Source organism: Aspergillus japonicus, assembly GCF_003184785.1.
Source record: "Aspergillus japonicus CBS 114.51 unplaced genomic scaffold BO86scaffold_21, whole genome shotgun sequence".
NCBI lineage: Eukaryota > Fungi > Ascomycota > Eurotiomycetes > Eurotiales > Aspergillaceae > Aspergillus > Aspergillus japonicus.
Genome location: NW_020291658.1, coordinates 24,600 through 40,232, shown reverse-complemented (window position 1 = coordinate 40,232; position 15,633 = coordinate 24,600). Strand labels below are relative to the sequence as shown.

Sequence of the window (15,633 nt, the reverse complement as noted above, 5' to 3'; positions counted from 1 at the left end):
GGCGGAATGCGCGTTGGGTCACTACCGCCAGCCGGAAAAGGTTTTATCGATAGGAAGGAAAGAAAAAGAAAGTCTCCGTCCGTCTCCACAACAATTTATTCCCATCGCTCGGGCTCACTTGGTATTTTCTGCTGTGTGCACCATGGCAAAGTCGAGACGTAAGTATATGACTTGTTGCGCTGCGCTGCGCTTCTAGCACTTCGGAAAAGTTACAGTTCATTTCTAACGTTATCGCATTACTATAGCCCAGTCGAAACATTCCCGAGCTGCCCGCCGGGCAGCTTCTCCCAGTCTCGATCTCGATAAGTCGTTGACCACCCTCCCTCGCGCGGAAGAAACCACAGTCCAGCGTGAATCCATTCTGGCCGATCGAGCAAATGCTGGCGTCTCAAAGAAGAAGTCAAAGTCGAAGCCTTTGACTAAGGCGCAGCGCGCGAGGCAGCAGAAAGGAATGGAGAAAGCAGAAGCGGTCATGGATCAGCTCGAGAACAAAGTCAACCGAAGTGTCAACCGTGCCAAAGTTGTCAAAGCTCGTAGGGTATGTGTTCAGCTATCGTTCCTGGCCCCTTGCGCACAATCTCACACATGTAATAAATCTAGGGCGAATGGGAGGATCTGAACCGCAAGGCGTCAAAGACGATGTTCCAAACTCTTGCCGATGAGGCCGATGACCTCGACGACGCCATGATGGATGACTCAGCCCCTGTTAAGAAAAGCAAGCCTGCAAAGCAAGCGAGCTTTGCCGTTCAGAACCCGGTCACCGATCAGCATGCCGACAACGATGAGGATGACGAGATCACTTGAACCAGTTGCGCAGGAGAAAGTTTTGGGGTTGCACCAAATCTTTACTTCCTGGGCCTCAGCTGGTTGATCATTCGGTCGATCTCGGCGGCGGCTGGCCCGGACGCCCGTGTCTGCAGGAGCTCAAGGGCATTCAGATTCTTTGCCCGGAAGGCTTCCTCGCCTGCTTTGGCAATCATCCCACACTTCACCCACATTTCCACTTTTTCCTCTGATGGCAGGTTGGTGCACTTGGGGACAAATACTGAGGCAAGCTTCGTGTTCCCCGCTCCCAGGATTTCATTGTAAAAAGGCTGTTGTGAGTCTGGTGAGTATATGCATGCTTCAAGGGCGCGGGGTCGTGAATTCGTCTTACCTCCCACCCTATGGGGGATTTCTTGATTTTACCGATATCTTCCAGATCGCCCCAGTCTCGCTTAGCGACTAGAGCTCTCAATCTCAACCACCAGAATGTTTTCTCTGGCATCTTGAATTCACTCTGGAGCTTCTGTGCTCTTTTGCCGTAGCCTGATCGGATCAACCTAAATATCGTTTCGTTCAAGCTTAAGCCTAGAAACTCGGTCCTGTCAGCAAGATCCTTGTCCAACAGTTCCTGTACTTTTAAAAGCTGTGAGGCCTCCGACAGTAGCTTCTGCTGCAGGACCACCGAAGGATCTTTCGAGTCTGACAAGAGACGGGATGCCAGGTGAAGCTTTTCTGTCTTCCGCGGCAAGTCCGTCTCGTTCAAAGCCTCCGAAAGAAGTACGTTCGAGCCGTCGATGGGGCGGTCATCCTGGTAGAACAAGTCTTTGAGCAATTCTGTGTCCTGTGAGCGGGCGTTGGTCTCCACAAGAGCAGATGCCATAGGACGGGTGTTGATTGTTCGGAAAAAGCTCGCCAGAGGAAGCTTTGTCTTAAGATGCAGAAGGACATAGTTCACTAGATCGACGTCCCCACTCTCAATTGCCTTGTCCAGGGCAATCTCATCCTCTTCCATATTCAGTAATAGCGGAACCTGCTTACCGGCCCGCGGTTCGTGGTTCAGTAATTGTGTTGCGAGCTGCACGCGCCCTTCGTCGTAAGCCGTCTGAGCAATCAACTCAAACGATATGCCTGGCTTTCCGTCTAATCTTTGGACAATGAGTTTACATACGGCCTCGTCATCTCCCGTGGCGACTTTGACTTTTTGGCTCGCCCAATGAACGTAAATCTTGTCGGCGGCAAGTTCGAGGTATTCAGAAATTCGGATCGCCAAAAGGTACTCATGTCTGTTCACCAAGCGTTCAATGAGTCGCTCAGGCGTGAGGCGCATGTACTGCTCGTAAGATATAGGCAATCCGATCCGATAGTCCCTCACAGCTTTCAACACTCGCAGTTTCTCCGTCATTTCCACAAATTCGTCGCTGTTGTATAAGTCAAGCACCGACTTTCCGAAAGAGGCTGCCTTTAACAGACGCTTTTGCCAGTGCGTATCAAATTCCTGGCCCGCCGCTTTGACGCAGGTGTCAACTGCCTCGGGCAGACTTGGGCGAATACGTTGGATGTTTTCATCGGCTTTTGGAGACTTTTTCTCTAGCAGGTCTACAGAATCCAAGAGCACTGATGCCGGTGAGGTAGAACCAAGCCGAAAGATGGCCTCCGTGACATCTGACCCAGGGTCTCAGTGGCTGTCGATAAGAGGGTATGGAGATACAGACCAGTGACTTTATGCAAGAATTCGCATGTATCGTTCGTGATGAGTCGTACACCATCGAATTCCGGTATAACATGAACGGTCCCATCGTAATAATACCTGTACTGGTTGGCATCGCTGGAGCAAATGCAAAATAAGATGACTAGTGACGTACCGAGCAGCAACCCCATTCGGTCCAATGAGATGTACCTCGTCCTCCCATGCAATAACAACAGCATCATCTCCACACCAATCAACAGTTCTGGGTGTCACTCGGGACTCCGGGTCATATTCACTGTACTTACTTTGGAAGTCGCTACTCACCACCCAGACTTTACCTTCTGCAGTGATAAGTCCGACAAATCGCCCGGTTGGTGAGACGCTCGCATGCTTGAACGGTCCGTTCTGTAGGACTTTGTCCTCCGCTTCTGTGGGATCGACCAAGTAGACGGTCTTATCAACAGCCAACAGAACTTCGACTGAGCGGGAGAGCGTGTACGCCGGGGGGATCAAGGACCAGGATGATACCTCTCCTTCTGGACAAGGGGCCAAGAGCCGGGGACGAGGCTCGTCGTAATTTGACACGGCCACGAGCTGATTGTTCGAAAGCAGAGCCACAAATCCAGAAGTCCAGAAACGGCACCCCCTTACACCGTACTCTTCAGCCCCCTGAACCAACGTCAGGATTGAACAGAGCTCGGACCATCGACGCCGGGGAGACTCACATTGCCGAGAGAAAAAGAAGTGAAATCGCCATGGAGCCCAAAGTAACGACGAACCGTACCATCTTCAGTAATGACCAAGAGCTCCTCTCTATCAGACCATCCGAGACCCCGGATCGTGCCAAATTCCCACTGTGAGGAGGATTAGTGAAGTCCAGCTCTTAGTCAAGGGAAGGGAGGGATGCTTACATTCAGACGGTTGATCAGCTTTCCGGAGCACGAATAGATGTCAATACTCGACTTGGTCGTTTGAGCATCACGGAACCGATACGGCTTGCTTTCATCGCGGTGCAGTGCTGTTGAGGGTCATTATTATGATAAGTACGGAGTCGCGGTCCACAGCAGCAAGGCATGTCCTTACCGATAGCTCCCCCGTATGGAGCGCCAGCGATGATGTAGTTCTCTAATTCGATGTCTTCATCGAAGATGGCATCATAGATGGGAACCTTGCGATAGAAACTATCACCCAATCTCTCCCAATTGGCCAAAGGATTAGATGGTGCCATTGACAGGGTGGTCAAGAGACTGAGAACAGCCCGAGAGAATGACAACAATTGAACAATGCAATGAACGATGTTGATGTTCATCTGGAGGGTCCTTCCGGAAAGCAGCCGCAGTCGGGCGGGCAAAGTTGCTAACCCGATTGAGTCATTAGCGTCGCTGCTGTAACCAACTGACCGACAACTGGTTAACTTGGATCTATCGATGCTTCCGAAGGCTGCCTCAGGCTTTAACTACACTTCTTCCACCCCCCCCCCAAACCCATCAAGATGCTGCAGTCATGATGCCTACGCATGCAAAGTACGATGGATCTAAACGTGAGCATCCGCAATCTAGCCTTAGAGTTATCTGATCTAGAGGTCGCTTTGTTTTTATGTCTTGCAGTCCATGAGCATTGTCGGGTCGAGACAACCGACACCAATATCCATGACGTTGCTAAAGAGCTCGCTCTGGTGAATTACAAACTACTCTCCATTCTCAATCCCTCTGGCTAATGTGCAAGGCACCAGATCTGCTCCAATACCTTTGGACTGACTCAGGTTCTCGTCGACTGTTCCTCCGCGACCACATTTGACACATTCCTCTCAGAAATAGCTACACCGCAGAGCGGTAATGGTCGGACAAAATCGTCAAGATCACCTGGACAAACCTTCCAGATCCCCAATGTCATCATAGCGAAGAACTTCAACCACGTCGGAGATGAGATTCAACGCTCAGTGCTCGAGGTCAGCAAAGACTAGTTGCTACCTACCACAGCATGTGCTCAATCTAACATTCAACCACTAGCTGATGCGCTCGAAGCGACTGTCCATGCAGGCTGGGACCTGGGAAGCACCAACAGACTTCCTCTTTGTGCCGTTGATAGCACGCACCGGGGGACGAGGCCAACCCTCGTTGAATTCTCATTTGGTTTGGCATCCCTACCATACCGTACCTGTCTCTCGGCACTGCTAAGACGTATCCAGAATGACCACCTCTTCATCTCCCACTACCAAGAACCCGAGGACGGCTACGTCTATCTCGAGGAAGACAACGACTGGCTCTCAGAGGGACAAGTATCTGCATCATCGGTGATCCGCAAGTCCGAAACCCAACCGGAAAAAGGTCATCCACATGTAGATCGTGAGGTATGTTTGGTCCCGCCCCTTTCCCCCTACCGGGGACTTCAAGTTGATGCGGAAACTCCGCAGTTGTTGGACAAAGTTCGGCAATCCAGCAAAGCTGTCACCGTAGGGGCAGACATCACTCGCTACCAGCAAGATATTATCGTCTTTCTGCGGCTCAGTCGCGCAGTTGCCGGTGGCATCTCCACGCATTCAAACCTGCATTTCAAGGCGTTCTCCAGGTTAGTGCTCCCCTCCACCTTGCCTGTTATGATAGCACGAGGAAGGACATCCCTAGCTTACCGTCATCTCGGCAGGTTACTTGCCGTCTTGCATGGCCTGGACTTCGTCACCCCCTCCATTGTAGCGCTAGCGGCGAAAAAGGTCTTCCGTCATCGTATCGTTGTAGCCAGGCCCGAGGACGACCGAAGCTTGCAGTATGGGAGTGATCTGGGGGCCGTGACCAAGGTGCTGGAGTATGCCAACCCTGATACGATTTTGGAAGGAGTCCTTACGTTAGAGGCGCCATTGTGATTCTCCTGAGCGGTGTCCTCTCCGGGGCGTTCAAGAGGAGGAGTCATGAATATCAACTAAGATGTAGAATAGTCTTCTGGTAAAGCTTGATCGATATTCTTCACTGTCAGGCTAGAACTTTTCCACCACGGACGTTTTTCGTCCGCTTTTTCTGCTCCTCCTTTGTTCCTTACTCTGTAACTGAACTTTGAATGCCTCGTTTCCGATGGTTAAGTCTCCAAGCACGGCCTACCCAACCATCGTGGCACGGAATGTTACACCCATCGTTGCCACTGATTCCTTTTTCTTCGAGTTACGCTGGGTCTTAACTTCTCCCTGCCTTTAAACGTCGTATTCAGTTCCATGTGACATGAATTCATAAGTCATAAATATGCCCATATTTTATGTACTGTCCGTGGCCTCAAATGGCTTATGTGCGTTATCCGTCGCCACTAACCAACAGAAATACAAAATAGGAAGTCCTGTGCAACCCACAACTCCCAACGATTCCCGCTCCGCCACTGCAGGAAGCTCCTGCTCGATCCTACCCTCTCCCTTCAACCACCCAAACCCGATCCTCAATCACACCAGAAAACCGGTGTTCTCTAAGCTGCGACACTCATCGCCGCATCTCTCCTCAAAAACATTTCAGGCAGGACAAACCCGGTGACCCCAGCATCGCCGCCAGCAGAGGGGTCGGTTCCGAGGACATTGTTCGATCTCTCGACGTCAATAAACGCCATCGTCTTGCGCCATTCATCCAAGATGACGTCAACCTCGGTCTTGGCGTCTCCAACGATGGCGTCCATCTTGATGTCGTTGCGATCATACCCGAACGGATCCTCGAGCTGCGAGCCGATGCCTTCGATGCCGTACAGCGTGAAGATCACCAGGCTGACCATCGGAATGGTCCACCAGCCCATGTCGTCGACCATGCCGAAGGGGAGAACGCAGCCGAACAGGGCGAGGACCTGTTTCTGATGGATTCTGGATGTGCAAGACCGTGATTTAGTGGAGGAAGTGAATGCCAAGGGTGTTCTTGTTTGGAGACGAGCGGCATGGAAGTGTCATCGGGGAGGGGTTACGGTCGAACTTACAGGTGTGCAACGGGGATAGGCGTGAGCTTGATCGTCTCCATCCGGCCATAGGCGTCGGTCAGTGTGTTCAACTGCGCCTGCATCTGGCTTGCGCCGGGGGCGTGGAACCAGCCGCGCTCGACCCCGCGCTTGATGAACTGGTCCACGAAGAAGGTCAGCTGATAGGGGAGCCCCAGCCCTCCGTCCTCATGGCCCTCCAGCCCCGCAGGCAGGAGGCTGGCATAGTCCGGGTTGAAATCCGTGACCCCATTCTCCGCGACGTCGTTGCCCAAGGCCCATGCGGCGCCCCACTCGGCGCGGAGATGGTTCTTAACGGCAAACGGGATGGCCATCAGGATGCGGACCGTCCGCTCGATGTCCTGCTTCTCTGCCGCCGTTGGGGCGCCCCGGGGGCTGTACCCATTCGTGATGATGGTCCGGACCAGGTTCCGGACACAGGTGTTGATGGTATTCATGCCATTGCGCCCATCCCAGAATCGGTTGTAGGATGTCTGGTTGCGGAAGACTAACATGAGGCCGACGACAATGGACAAAGATGGGATCTGTCGTACGGTTTCGTTGGTATCGTGGCGATGATCTGCGGCCCACTTCGATCGCAGGACAAGGACAATGAAAAAGAAGGATAACTCACGATGCTACTCGGAAGGCCGACGGTGTCAAAGACATCCTTGTCTAACCATACCACGAAAGCTGTAAACAAAGCGTGCAGGAAAACTGGCACTAGAATGGCTGCATGGATTGCGCCTTTGATGAAACGGAACACAAGAGGCCATCTGAAATCACGTCAATATGAGTAAGAGAAGAAGAAGATCATAATACGGGCCTTCTTGGTTTGTGCCTGGTGGACAAAAGGTGGGGATGGGTTCCATGGCGATAATGATGAGCATTGTTGAGAAACATGGTATTCCGCCGGCTCATGGCCGGCGTGGACGGATTACTGAGACTCAACCGCATATTGCCCCTGCAGTATACAAATGCACGGTAATTTACCCGGAAATCCCTTATGCTGTTGCTTTGGTTTCCTGTTATCCGATGTCAAGGGAGGCAAGAAGAGAATAAAGAGAATGAACAAAGAGCGGTCTGCAACTGAGGAATTGTTTAGGCTGATCTGGATCTTATCAGATAACAGAACAACCCCCCACCGCACATCAACTCCACAGTCTTTCTTCACTGCCAGTCAACCTCCGCCAAAGTGTGCACAGAACAAAGGCATCAATGCGTGCAATCCTTCTTTATCCCAGACATTCAGAAGCCTTGTGAATACAGGAGTTCATCTCGTTCTACGGCATCTACATGCCAAGATCGGACATACCGATCGTATAGCCTTGCGCTTGCCATGCATATAAATTTACCCATCAATCCCCTCTCGAGTATCTGTCTCATCCCCACAACCGCACTTCGGATACCGACATTTCTCGTGGTTACTTGAAAGTCGCTACCAAGCCTTATCAGCTTGCTACTATCGCATCTCTCTATCTTGTTCAAACCAGATCGTTCAAGATGTCTTCCATCTACGGCACTTACAAAGGATGGTATCTCCCGGGATTCGAATCGGACGAGTCACTGGAGCACAAACAGTTCGAGCAGCAGATGGACGAAACAGATGTTTCTGTTTCGAACGAAAATCCCGGCGCTTTCAAGTACACCGGGCAGACGGTGAACGAAGCGTTCGTTGGGAAGGTGACGCAGCTTCTGGTGGGCAACGGAATCCCCAACTTCCTTTTCGGTGACATGATGCTCCGTTTCTTTGGATGTGAGACTGACGTGCTCAGCATCAATCTCTCGATTCCGGATGAACTCATGGACGAGGCGGTCCGAGTCTTGCGTCAGGCAGGGTTCTACGACGGTCCCATCGAGCCCTTTGAAGTCGAGAAATCCCAGTGTGTCCAGGAGTTCCAAATCCGCCAGGAGCAGCAGCCCTTTCTCGCCTGGGGGTGCCGGTACTTCGACGACCACGAGTACCACCGGAATATTGGAGCTTGGTGGCTGCCCACGCATGTGTTCCATCTCGATCGAACGCCTGGCAAGCTAGGTCACGTTGATCTCAACCTCTTCACGCACTCGCACTACTTCTGGGACCTACCGGCTCCTACACTGGCTCCCGATGAGGATGCCCGCAGCTCCTACGTTCTGTCCACTGACTGCCGTCTTCCAGAACCGGTCTGCTTTGGTCCCAGTCGCCATGCGGTCAAGATGATCTCACCTGCCCGCCTAGTTGAGGCGCTGATCCTCCTCGCCTACCGAGATATACATGTACCGTCGCAGATCACGTTCAGCGACTGGCACGACGATCTTTTCGTGATCTTCAAGATGGTCAGCGGATGGGAATGGCCCGAGGACGACCCTACCTTTGTTGGGTACAGCCAGTTCACCGAAGCCGACCCCCATGGGTGGCAGTTCTCCTTGGACGGCCAGCGCCTCCGCATGCGAAGCAAGGTGACGGGTTTGGATCCGAGATGGCTTCGACTGGCAGCCTTTCAGCCACTGTTCCGAGATTACTTCGAAGAATTGTTCGAGACGGTGCACCTACCACGCGAATCCTACCAACGCACGCCGTCACCTCAATACACACCGAGCGAAGGAGAGAAAAAGGAATATGCAGAGTGGGAGAAGCTCATGGAGAACGAAGAGGAACTCGCAGAATGGGAGAAGCGGATGGAGGAGGATCAACCCGCCTTTGACGATGCATACGATGCATGTGACCAAATGCCAGCAACAGATTGGAAAAAAACAGGAGAGAGGGCCTTCGAAGCAGAGGAGAGGGCCTATCAGATCCGGTGCCAGAGGGCTGGCAGGGTCATGGTGGGACCTGACGTACTGGAATCTCGCGACGGCAAGGTCATGGACGATTTCGCTCAGCGTCTGGCAGAGGCGTGGCTCTTGCCTGAGAGCCCTTTCGATGCATTCAATCCCAAGATCAAGCGCCTCGAACCTGATGTGCCAACCACCTGGACTTTGCGGGACGAATTTCGGTAAACAGTCCCCGGTCTACCGTTGTTCAATGTTCGTGGGCAGTGTTTCACTTTTCTCAACGTATAACTCGTGATCTGAAGTCAATAACATTTGTACTAAGTAACAAACTGTTTCTCTTTACTTTCTTGTTTTTTTCGTCTTGCGCTTTCATCTAAATAGTCCGTCGGATCCTGAATTACTCAATCGGCATCGTGCATGATGAACGGATGGAAATGACAAGCCAAAATCAACATAAATAATAGTAGAACTTGAATTACGACACAACTCCCACTCCACTGAGACAGGCTCCGAACTGACACTACCCCGATCATTGAGATGCCCCCACCCCCTTCTCATTAGCCACCGTGATTGGATCCAATCAATCTTGAGCAACTGGCAATGACAGCTCAATCATATTCGGAGAAGCAGGGCCGAGTTCCCAAGTAACGGCTATCACGGACGCCCCAGCCTCCTCAATCATTGTTCAATCTCGACTTGAGCTCTTTTCTGCCCTCGGGGCCTCTCCAGCTCAGAAGATTCTGAAGTTCACTGAGACAGGGGTATAGAGCCCGAGTGTGGTAGACCGTCCACCGAAGTCGGTCTTCCCCACGTCCCCGCACACCCTGCCGTGCATTCGTTATTGCGATAGCACTGAGCAAAGCCTCGACGTCCTTTGCGATCGCGTGGCTTGTCTCGCCCGCCAGCAAGCGCCTCTTCGTACACCGCGCGATCATGATCGTCAGCGCCGTTTCCACCGATGCATATGAAAGCGGCCGGTGCATTTGGATGGCGAGTGCTCGCCGCATCTCTCCAATTACCTGGTTTAGGAGCGGTCGATGGAGATAGTGGTCTGTCGGGAAGTTTGGTTGAGGCCTGCTGACAACATGCAACTTAATCTCAGTGTGCTGGTACCACAGCCGGTCGCCCACGAGGCGGAACTCAGTGGGCCGTAGTCGTGCCAATTGTGCCCTGAGCGTCGACTGCACATCCTGAAGGGTGTTGTTGATACCATCTCCCCTATCCTCGAGAAGGAATTCCACTGCGTATCGCTGTGATGGCGGTAATGATGCGTGGCCATGTACGAATGACGGCTGTGAGGGAGTGTCTGGACTTACATCATGTTCCTGCATCCTCCTGAGAAGAGGGTCAAGTCTGGTTTCGAAGCCGGGGAGTTGGCGACCAATAGCCAGATGTCCGATGATGATGAGGTTCGAATTCCATCTACGAGGGTCCGCTCGAAGACACCTAAGCACCAACCTAGCCACCATTTCAAGATTCTCAACGCTCATGATGATGGCTCACAGCTCTGAATAGGTAAGCGCTGCTTGAATGAGGATGGAAACGAGATTGCAAATCAAGATGATGTCTAGCATTATGAAGGACCGGGAAAGCACCCGGGACTTTATACCTTGTGGTTCCTGGAGGAACAGAACATGGGAGACCAGATTCTGGCCGGATACAACGGCCCTTCGATGCCTGCCTTTTGCGAGGTGATCGTCCGACGCAATCCTAGTGCTGGCATGGCTTGCTCACCGTGCAGAAGTACCGTAAGTTGGCCGTTTGCTGCAGCATCCGAGACATAAAGCCCGGCGCTTTTAATACCCAGCCATCACCGCCCGATCATGATGACATCCGGACGAAAGCAAACGGATATTCCGTTGTTCCTCTTCTCCAGGCGCAATGTGGCTGACTTGGCGAGGTCATTAGCAGTAATCAGCCCATGTAGTGGCTCCTCCACCCCGCCCCAAGCGACGGGCTCTGGGTAGTTGTAAAGCACCAGTGTGTCTCATCCAGCGCGTGGATACCTCCACTATCCCCTTGGCGCCGCTTCTAGAAGTTGGACCATGGTCAGAGACTGTCATCAGAGTAACTGAAGACTGGGACTACTTGCTTACCTGTATGTTTCGTTTTGCTGCTTGTTGAAACGATAGTAAAGAGTATGGATGTTGGCTGGCTTGAACCGAGACAATGGTCGAAAAGCTGGATACCACACTGCTAGCAACCCGAGACCAGGCTGATACGCGACACACTCTCTGGATGACAAGACTGGGAAGTGATGAACCTCAGTCTGTGGTGGGTACATACAGACTGGGCTCTGGTTTCGTTGGCCCTGATCGGTTTGGGATTGTGCGGGGGTCGGGGGACAGACGATCGCAGGAAGCAACAAGCACACCAGGCTTCACGGTTTTGTTTGGCTTAGGAACTGCTAATCAAGTTTTCGACCTCGTTAGGATTGGCAGATCCTTGTCTAAGCTGATCTGAGTATACCCTGCGCCATCGTGTTATGGACGCCCTAGGGAGCCATGTCACTACTGAGGACGCATTTCTCTCTCCTGTCGTGCTGGTGGTTGGGAGAGAGCTCGAGATGAGCGTTGAACAAGGTCTCACTTGTTTCAAAGTAATTTGCCTGATTGATGTTCAATGTTCAGGCTTTCAGCGTTGGATGTTTCATGTGTTGTCTTGTGATAGATACTGCGGAAAGCGTTTGTCGAGGCATCCCAAGATGCGGTGAGTGGACTTTGGGAAACACTCAGGGTTTGAAGACACGCGAGCACAAAGAAGAAAAGAGAAACGAAGGAAGAGAGCCAAGGCAGAATTGAAGGGAGTCTGTAGGCATTCACGTGACGAGCCGGAGGCTTGAAAGCATCATTTGTTATAAGTCTTTTGAAAAGCCTTCGTCCCTGCAGCTATCAGTGGGTTAAGAACAGCAAAAGTCTGCCGTTATCGGTCTGCTGTGAGTCCGTCGTTGGCAAAACTCTCTATGCTTTCTTGGGGTCTCTGCATTGGGGGGGATGTGTCTAGGTTGAGCATATACAACAACAACCTCAGAGTTAGTCAAACAGCAGCGTTAGTCGGATATTGTCTTCTCGGCTAGGATGATCGGACATTCTCTCAACAATCTCAGTTGAGATTCAAATGTTGAGAAGTTGCTTCTACAGACCATCCGTTTCGCATCTGACTTGAACATCTTGCACAAGTAGAACAACATCGGCAATTGAGTTGGGGCAATTGTATACATGATCTAGAGTGGGTCCAGCCGCTGATACCTACTGTCGTTAGCAGCATGCATCAAGGTTTGACAGCCGAAAGCGCAAGTATGTGTACATACTATGTACTTGCGGATAGTCCCAAGTATAGAGTCTCCGCACCTGACTCCCTAACCATGCCATATACCAGACAAAATCAGTCAGGACTACTGCGCATAAGGAGACCAGGCACGAGACTGTCAGTTCCAAGCGCTTCTAGAAGACACAGTTCCCAATGAGTCCACAGCTCAGCCCCTGTGATGGGTTTTCGTCATTGTCCTGAGTAAGCTGGATGTCTTGCATCATGCTGCCAGTCAGAGAAAGTGGCATGTGTTGAATAGGCATTTCTTTCCGCTGGATCAGGATAGTCAATGATGTAAGCAGGCGAGTTGATGGTTATGGGATGGCTGTAAGAAATGAATTCATGATCGACACATATGGCAAAGGGATATAATTAGAATTGATGAAGATCTTCAAGATGACCTACGGTTCCATGATGAAGCTCGGAGAGTGGCCGTTGAAGGAGGGCATGACTAAGCTAAAGACGCTTTGCCTGGTTGAGATTTCCAGATGGAGCTTACACAGATTGGGGAAGGTGCAGTGGAGCGGCTTCAAGATTCCCGCAGCAGCAGCCAATCCAAGGCTGTCCCCCGCAAATGCCAGACAGCTCGGACCAATGACCAGGCGCACTGAATACGCCGCCGACATCAAGGGCCGGCTGGGCTGAAGTCATGATCGGCAATGCGCAACCGGCTTTTTGATGGCCAGCCCAGCCTTTCTAAGTATGAGTGAATAACTATAGTAAGGTACTCATACGTAGTGAGAATATTGACCCTGTGGGTGGTCCCTTTGGTCCCTTCCTATGCTAAGCTGATTTCTCTCCTACGCACCCTAGACTACCCAGTTTAAGCTGTCCCTGCCCCACACGTAATTGCTCCAGACTCCCCCCTCCCCCCCTTTCCCGCAGCGGGTCGAGGCTTGCCTGGAGGGTTTAATTCTGGACGGGATGATAGACATGCAAAACTAGAGTAACTAATTAACTGCCGATCTAGGGCTGACCATCGATTAGCACATCACGACGTCATGTCCTCGTCGGCCTCTGGTGAATTCACAAGTCAAACAAACAGTTGTACCAAGGCTCAATTCGTAAAGGTGGTGCGTGGTATTCACCAACGGCCCGTTTGACTCCCAGCCTACGTAGCCTTACGTCATATGTCCTGTCCACCTCATTTCTTCCCCCCCCAGGCAACAAGCTATATAATCCTCCCAAATTCAGCTCCAATCCATTTCTAGAACATCTTCAACTATTCAAATATCATAACAAACACTATTACCAAAGCTTCATCTGAACACACACCATCCTAACTCTTCTACATCACTTCTCCCCATCTATCAATTGAAATCATCCATCATGTCGAACATCATCCACAAGGTTAAGGACGTGGTCACCGGCCACCACCACGAGAACAAGACCGAGAACACTGCCTCCGACAACCACGGTCCCCACAACTCCAAGATGGCCAACAAGCTGGACCCCCGCGTGGACAGTGATGCCGGTAAGTACATAACAAAACCATCCCGACAAAGACTTCCTGCTGACATGCCGTTCTCAAGACAACCGTGCTCGCCACGAAGCCATGGGCGGTGCCCAGGGCCCTCACGAGTCCAACATGGCTAACAAGGCCGATCCCCGCGTCGACTCTGATCGTGACCACCGCGCTCACCCCACTTCCACTACCACCGGAGCTGGCTACGGTGGCAGAACTACTGCTGGTGGCTACAGCGGCAGCACCAACGCTGGTCCCCACAGTTCCAACATGGCTAACAAGGCCGATCCCCGTGTTGACTCTGACCGTGACAATCGTGCTCGCCACGAAGCTATTGGCGGCGCTCAGGGCCCTCACTCCTCCAGCATGGCCAACAAGATGGACCCCCGCGTCGACTCGGACCGTGACAACCGTGCCGCTCACCACTCCACCACCTCTACTGGCGCTGGCTTCGGCAGCAGCACTACTGGCGCTGGTTACGGCGGCAGCACCACTGCTGGTGGCTACAGCGGCAGCACCAACGCTGGTCCCCACAGCTCCAACATGATGAACAAGGCCGACCCCCGTGTCGACTCTGACCGCGACAACCGTGCTCGCCACGAAGCTCTCGGCGGCGCCCAGGGCCCTCACTCTTCCAGCATCGCCAACAAGATGGACCCCCGCGTCGACTCGGACCGTGACAACCGTGCTGCCCACCACCACTCCACCACCTCGACTGGCGCTGGCTACGGTGGAGCCCCCACCGGTTCCGGTGCCTACGGTTCTTCCACCGGTGCCGCAGGCTACGGTGCCGGTCCGACCACCACCACCACAACCGGCTTCGGCGGCGGCAGCACCAACGCCGGCCCTCACAGCTCCAACATGATGAACAAGGCCGACCCCCGCGTCGACTCCGACCTTGACAACCGTGCCCGTCACCAGGGTATGGCCAGCAGCAGCTACAACACCGGAGCCACCGCCGGCCCCCACCGCTCTGACATGGCCAACAAGATGGATCCCCGCGTGGACTCTGACTTGGACAACCGTGGTACCCTGGGGACTCAGCGTGGTTTCTAAGTTGATCCAGCACGAGAGACACTTAGAGATGCAAAAGACATAAACAGAAGAGGAGAACTTGGGGAAAAGTTGAAGAACTCGCTTTATCTCTCGATCCCTTCATTTGTGTTTTCACACCTAATGATGCTGTTATGACCTGTTGCTATGCCTGCCTACGTGCGCTTGCTTTGTTGCCACTGTTGCTCTTGTTTGATACCAAGCAAGTTTAATGATGCCCCGGTTTCTTTTTCCTACCATGTACTTTATCAAGATTGATATGCTATCAACTGAATGAAATATTCAAGATAAAAGCCTTTTTTCTGGTCGTATCAGTCTCTTCGGCGGAATTCAGACTGAGTGATTTTGAATCATCTCCGCATGAGCCCGAACCTACCCTTGGTAAAGAGTAGAACAAAAACATGGCAGATAGGAGCTAAGCTCCCCTTCGACCAATAATCGACCACCCACGTGAGCGAAGTCCTTGACAACCTGAAGTCTCCCGATCCGATGATCAAACCCGTTAAGGATATAGATCCAATAACCTCCTGCCCAACCCTCCCTCCTCTCTCACATATTCATTCACGACTTGGAAAGCGAGGTAATTCTATCCCGAGTGCCGAAACGAATCCTTAAGTTTCCATGGCAGGACATCCCCTCTCCTTCGCTCCCCGATTCCAAGATTGCA

At 52.3% G+C, this 15,633-nt stretch overlaps 7 protein-coding genes across 7 annotated transcripts; 4 read left to right on the top strand and 3 right to left on the bottom strand.

Annotated features, from left to right (window-relative positions):
* Positions 1-88: 88 nt before the first annotated feature.
* Positions 89-1,241, top strand: BO86DRAFT_337947 (Alb1 domain-containing protein). Its single transcript, XM_025668972.1, has 3 exons — positions 89-158; positions 246-538; positions 601-1,241. Exons 1-3 carry the CDS (start codon positions 143-145, stop codon positions 802-804), a joined length of 513 nt encoding a protein of 170 aa, XP_025528066.1. The 5' UTR covers positions 89-142; the 3' UTR covers positions 805-1,241.
* On the bottom strand, positions 846-3,680 carry vp16 (tethering complex subunit VPS16; the record flags this gene model as incomplete). The annotated part of the gene is made up of 7 exons (XM_025675082.1): positions 846-1,094; positions 1,157-2,427; positions 2,478-2,572; positions 2,628-3,121; positions 3,178-3,306; positions 3,364-3,470; positions 3,536-3,680. The coding sequence occupies 7 exons, from the start codon at positions 3,678-3,680 to the stop codon at positions 846-848; spliced, it is 2,490 nt and encodes an 829-aa protein (XP_025528065.1).
* Positions 3,681-3,898: 218 nt separating this feature from the next.
* On the top strand, positions 3,899-5,434 carry BO86DRAFT_388904 (uncharacterized protein). Its single transcript, XM_025671982.1, has 6 exons — positions 3,899-4,127; positions 4,185-4,400; positions 4,462-4,584; positions 4,641-4,802; positions 4,866-5,020; positions 5,096-5,434. The coding sequence occupies exons 1-6, from the start codon at positions 3,981-3,983 to the stop codon at positions 5,310-5,312; spliced, it is 1,020 nt and encodes a 339-aa protein (XP_025528064.1). The 5' UTR covers positions 3,899-3,980; the 3' UTR covers positions 5,313-5,434.
* Positions 5,435-5,896: 462 nt separating this feature from the next.
* BO86DRAFT_409494 (bestrophin family protein) lies at positions 5,897-6,900 on the bottom strand (the record flags this gene model as incomplete). The annotated part of the gene is made up of 2 exons (XM_025674418.1): positions 5,897-6,278; positions 6,389-6,900. The coding sequence occupies 2 exons, from the start codon at positions 6,898-6,900 to the stop codon at positions 5,897-5,899; spliced, it is 894 nt and encodes a 297-aa protein (XP_025528063.1).
* Positions 6,901-7,978: 1,078 nt separating this feature from the next.
* On the top strand, positions 7,979-8,635 carry BO86DRAFT_311957 (uncharacterized protein; the record flags this gene model as incomplete). Its single annotated transcript, XM_025667934.1, has 1 exon — positions 7,979-8,635. A coding segment is annotated over one exon (657 nt), but the record flags the coding sequence as incomplete, so codon positions are not given.
* A 953-nt stretch (positions 8,636-9,588) lies between these two features.
* BO86DRAFT_83731 (uncharacterized protein) lies at positions 9,589-10,836 on the bottom strand. Its single transcript, XM_025677724.1, has one exon. The coding sequence runs from the start codon at positions 10,627-10,629 to the stop codon at positions 9,814-9,816; it is 816 nt and encodes a 271-aa protein (XP_025528061.1). The 5' UTR covers positions 10,630-10,836; the 3' UTR covers positions 9,589-9,813.
* Positions 10,837-13,693: 2,857 nt separating this feature from the next.
* On the top strand, positions 13,694-15,255 carry BO86DRAFT_409491 (uncharacterized protein). Its single transcript, XM_025674417.1, has 2 exons — positions 13,694-13,922; positions 13,981-15,255. Exons 1-2 carry the CDS (start codon positions 13,778-13,780, stop codon positions 14,967-14,969), a joined length of 1,134 nt encoding a protein of 377 aa, XP_025528060.1. The 5' UTR covers positions 13,694-13,777; the 3' UTR covers positions 14,970-15,255.
* Positions 15,256-15,633: the final 378 nt, after the last annotated feature.

Excerpts from the sequence above, each read along its gene's own strand:
- BO86DRAFT_83731 (XM_025677724.1), bottom strand. The coding sequence starts at position 10,629 with ATGAGCGTTGAGAATCTTGAAATGGTGGCTAGGTTGGTGCTTAGGTGT.
- BO86DRAFT_337947 (XM_025668972.1), top strand. Across the intron at positions 539-600 it reads AAGTTGTCAAAGCTCGTAGG|GGCGAATGGGAGGATCTGAA; the intron begins GTATGTGTTCAG and ends TAATAAATCTAG.
- BO86DRAFT_388904 (XM_025671982.1), top strand. The coding sequence starts at position 3,981 with ATGGATCTAAACGTGAGCATCCGCAATCTAGCCTTAGAGTTATCTGAT. Across the intron at positions 4,401-4,461 it reads TTCAACGCTCAGTGCTCGAG|CTGATGCGCTCGAAGCGACT; the intron begins GTCAGCAAAGAC and ends TTCAACCACTAG. Across the intron at positions 5,021-5,095 it reads CATTTCAAGGCGTTCTCCAG|GTTACTTGCCGTCTTGCATG; the intron begins GTTAGTGCTCCC and ends TCATCTCGGCAG.
- BO86DRAFT_409491 (XM_025674417.1), top strand. The coding sequence starts at position 13,778 with ATGTCGAACATCATCCACAAGGTTAAGGACGTGGTCACCGGCCACCAC. Across the intron at positions 13,923-13,980 it reads CCGCGTGGACAGTGATGCCG|ACAACCGTGCTCGCCACGAA; the intron begins GTAAGTACATAA and ends GCCGTTCTCAAG.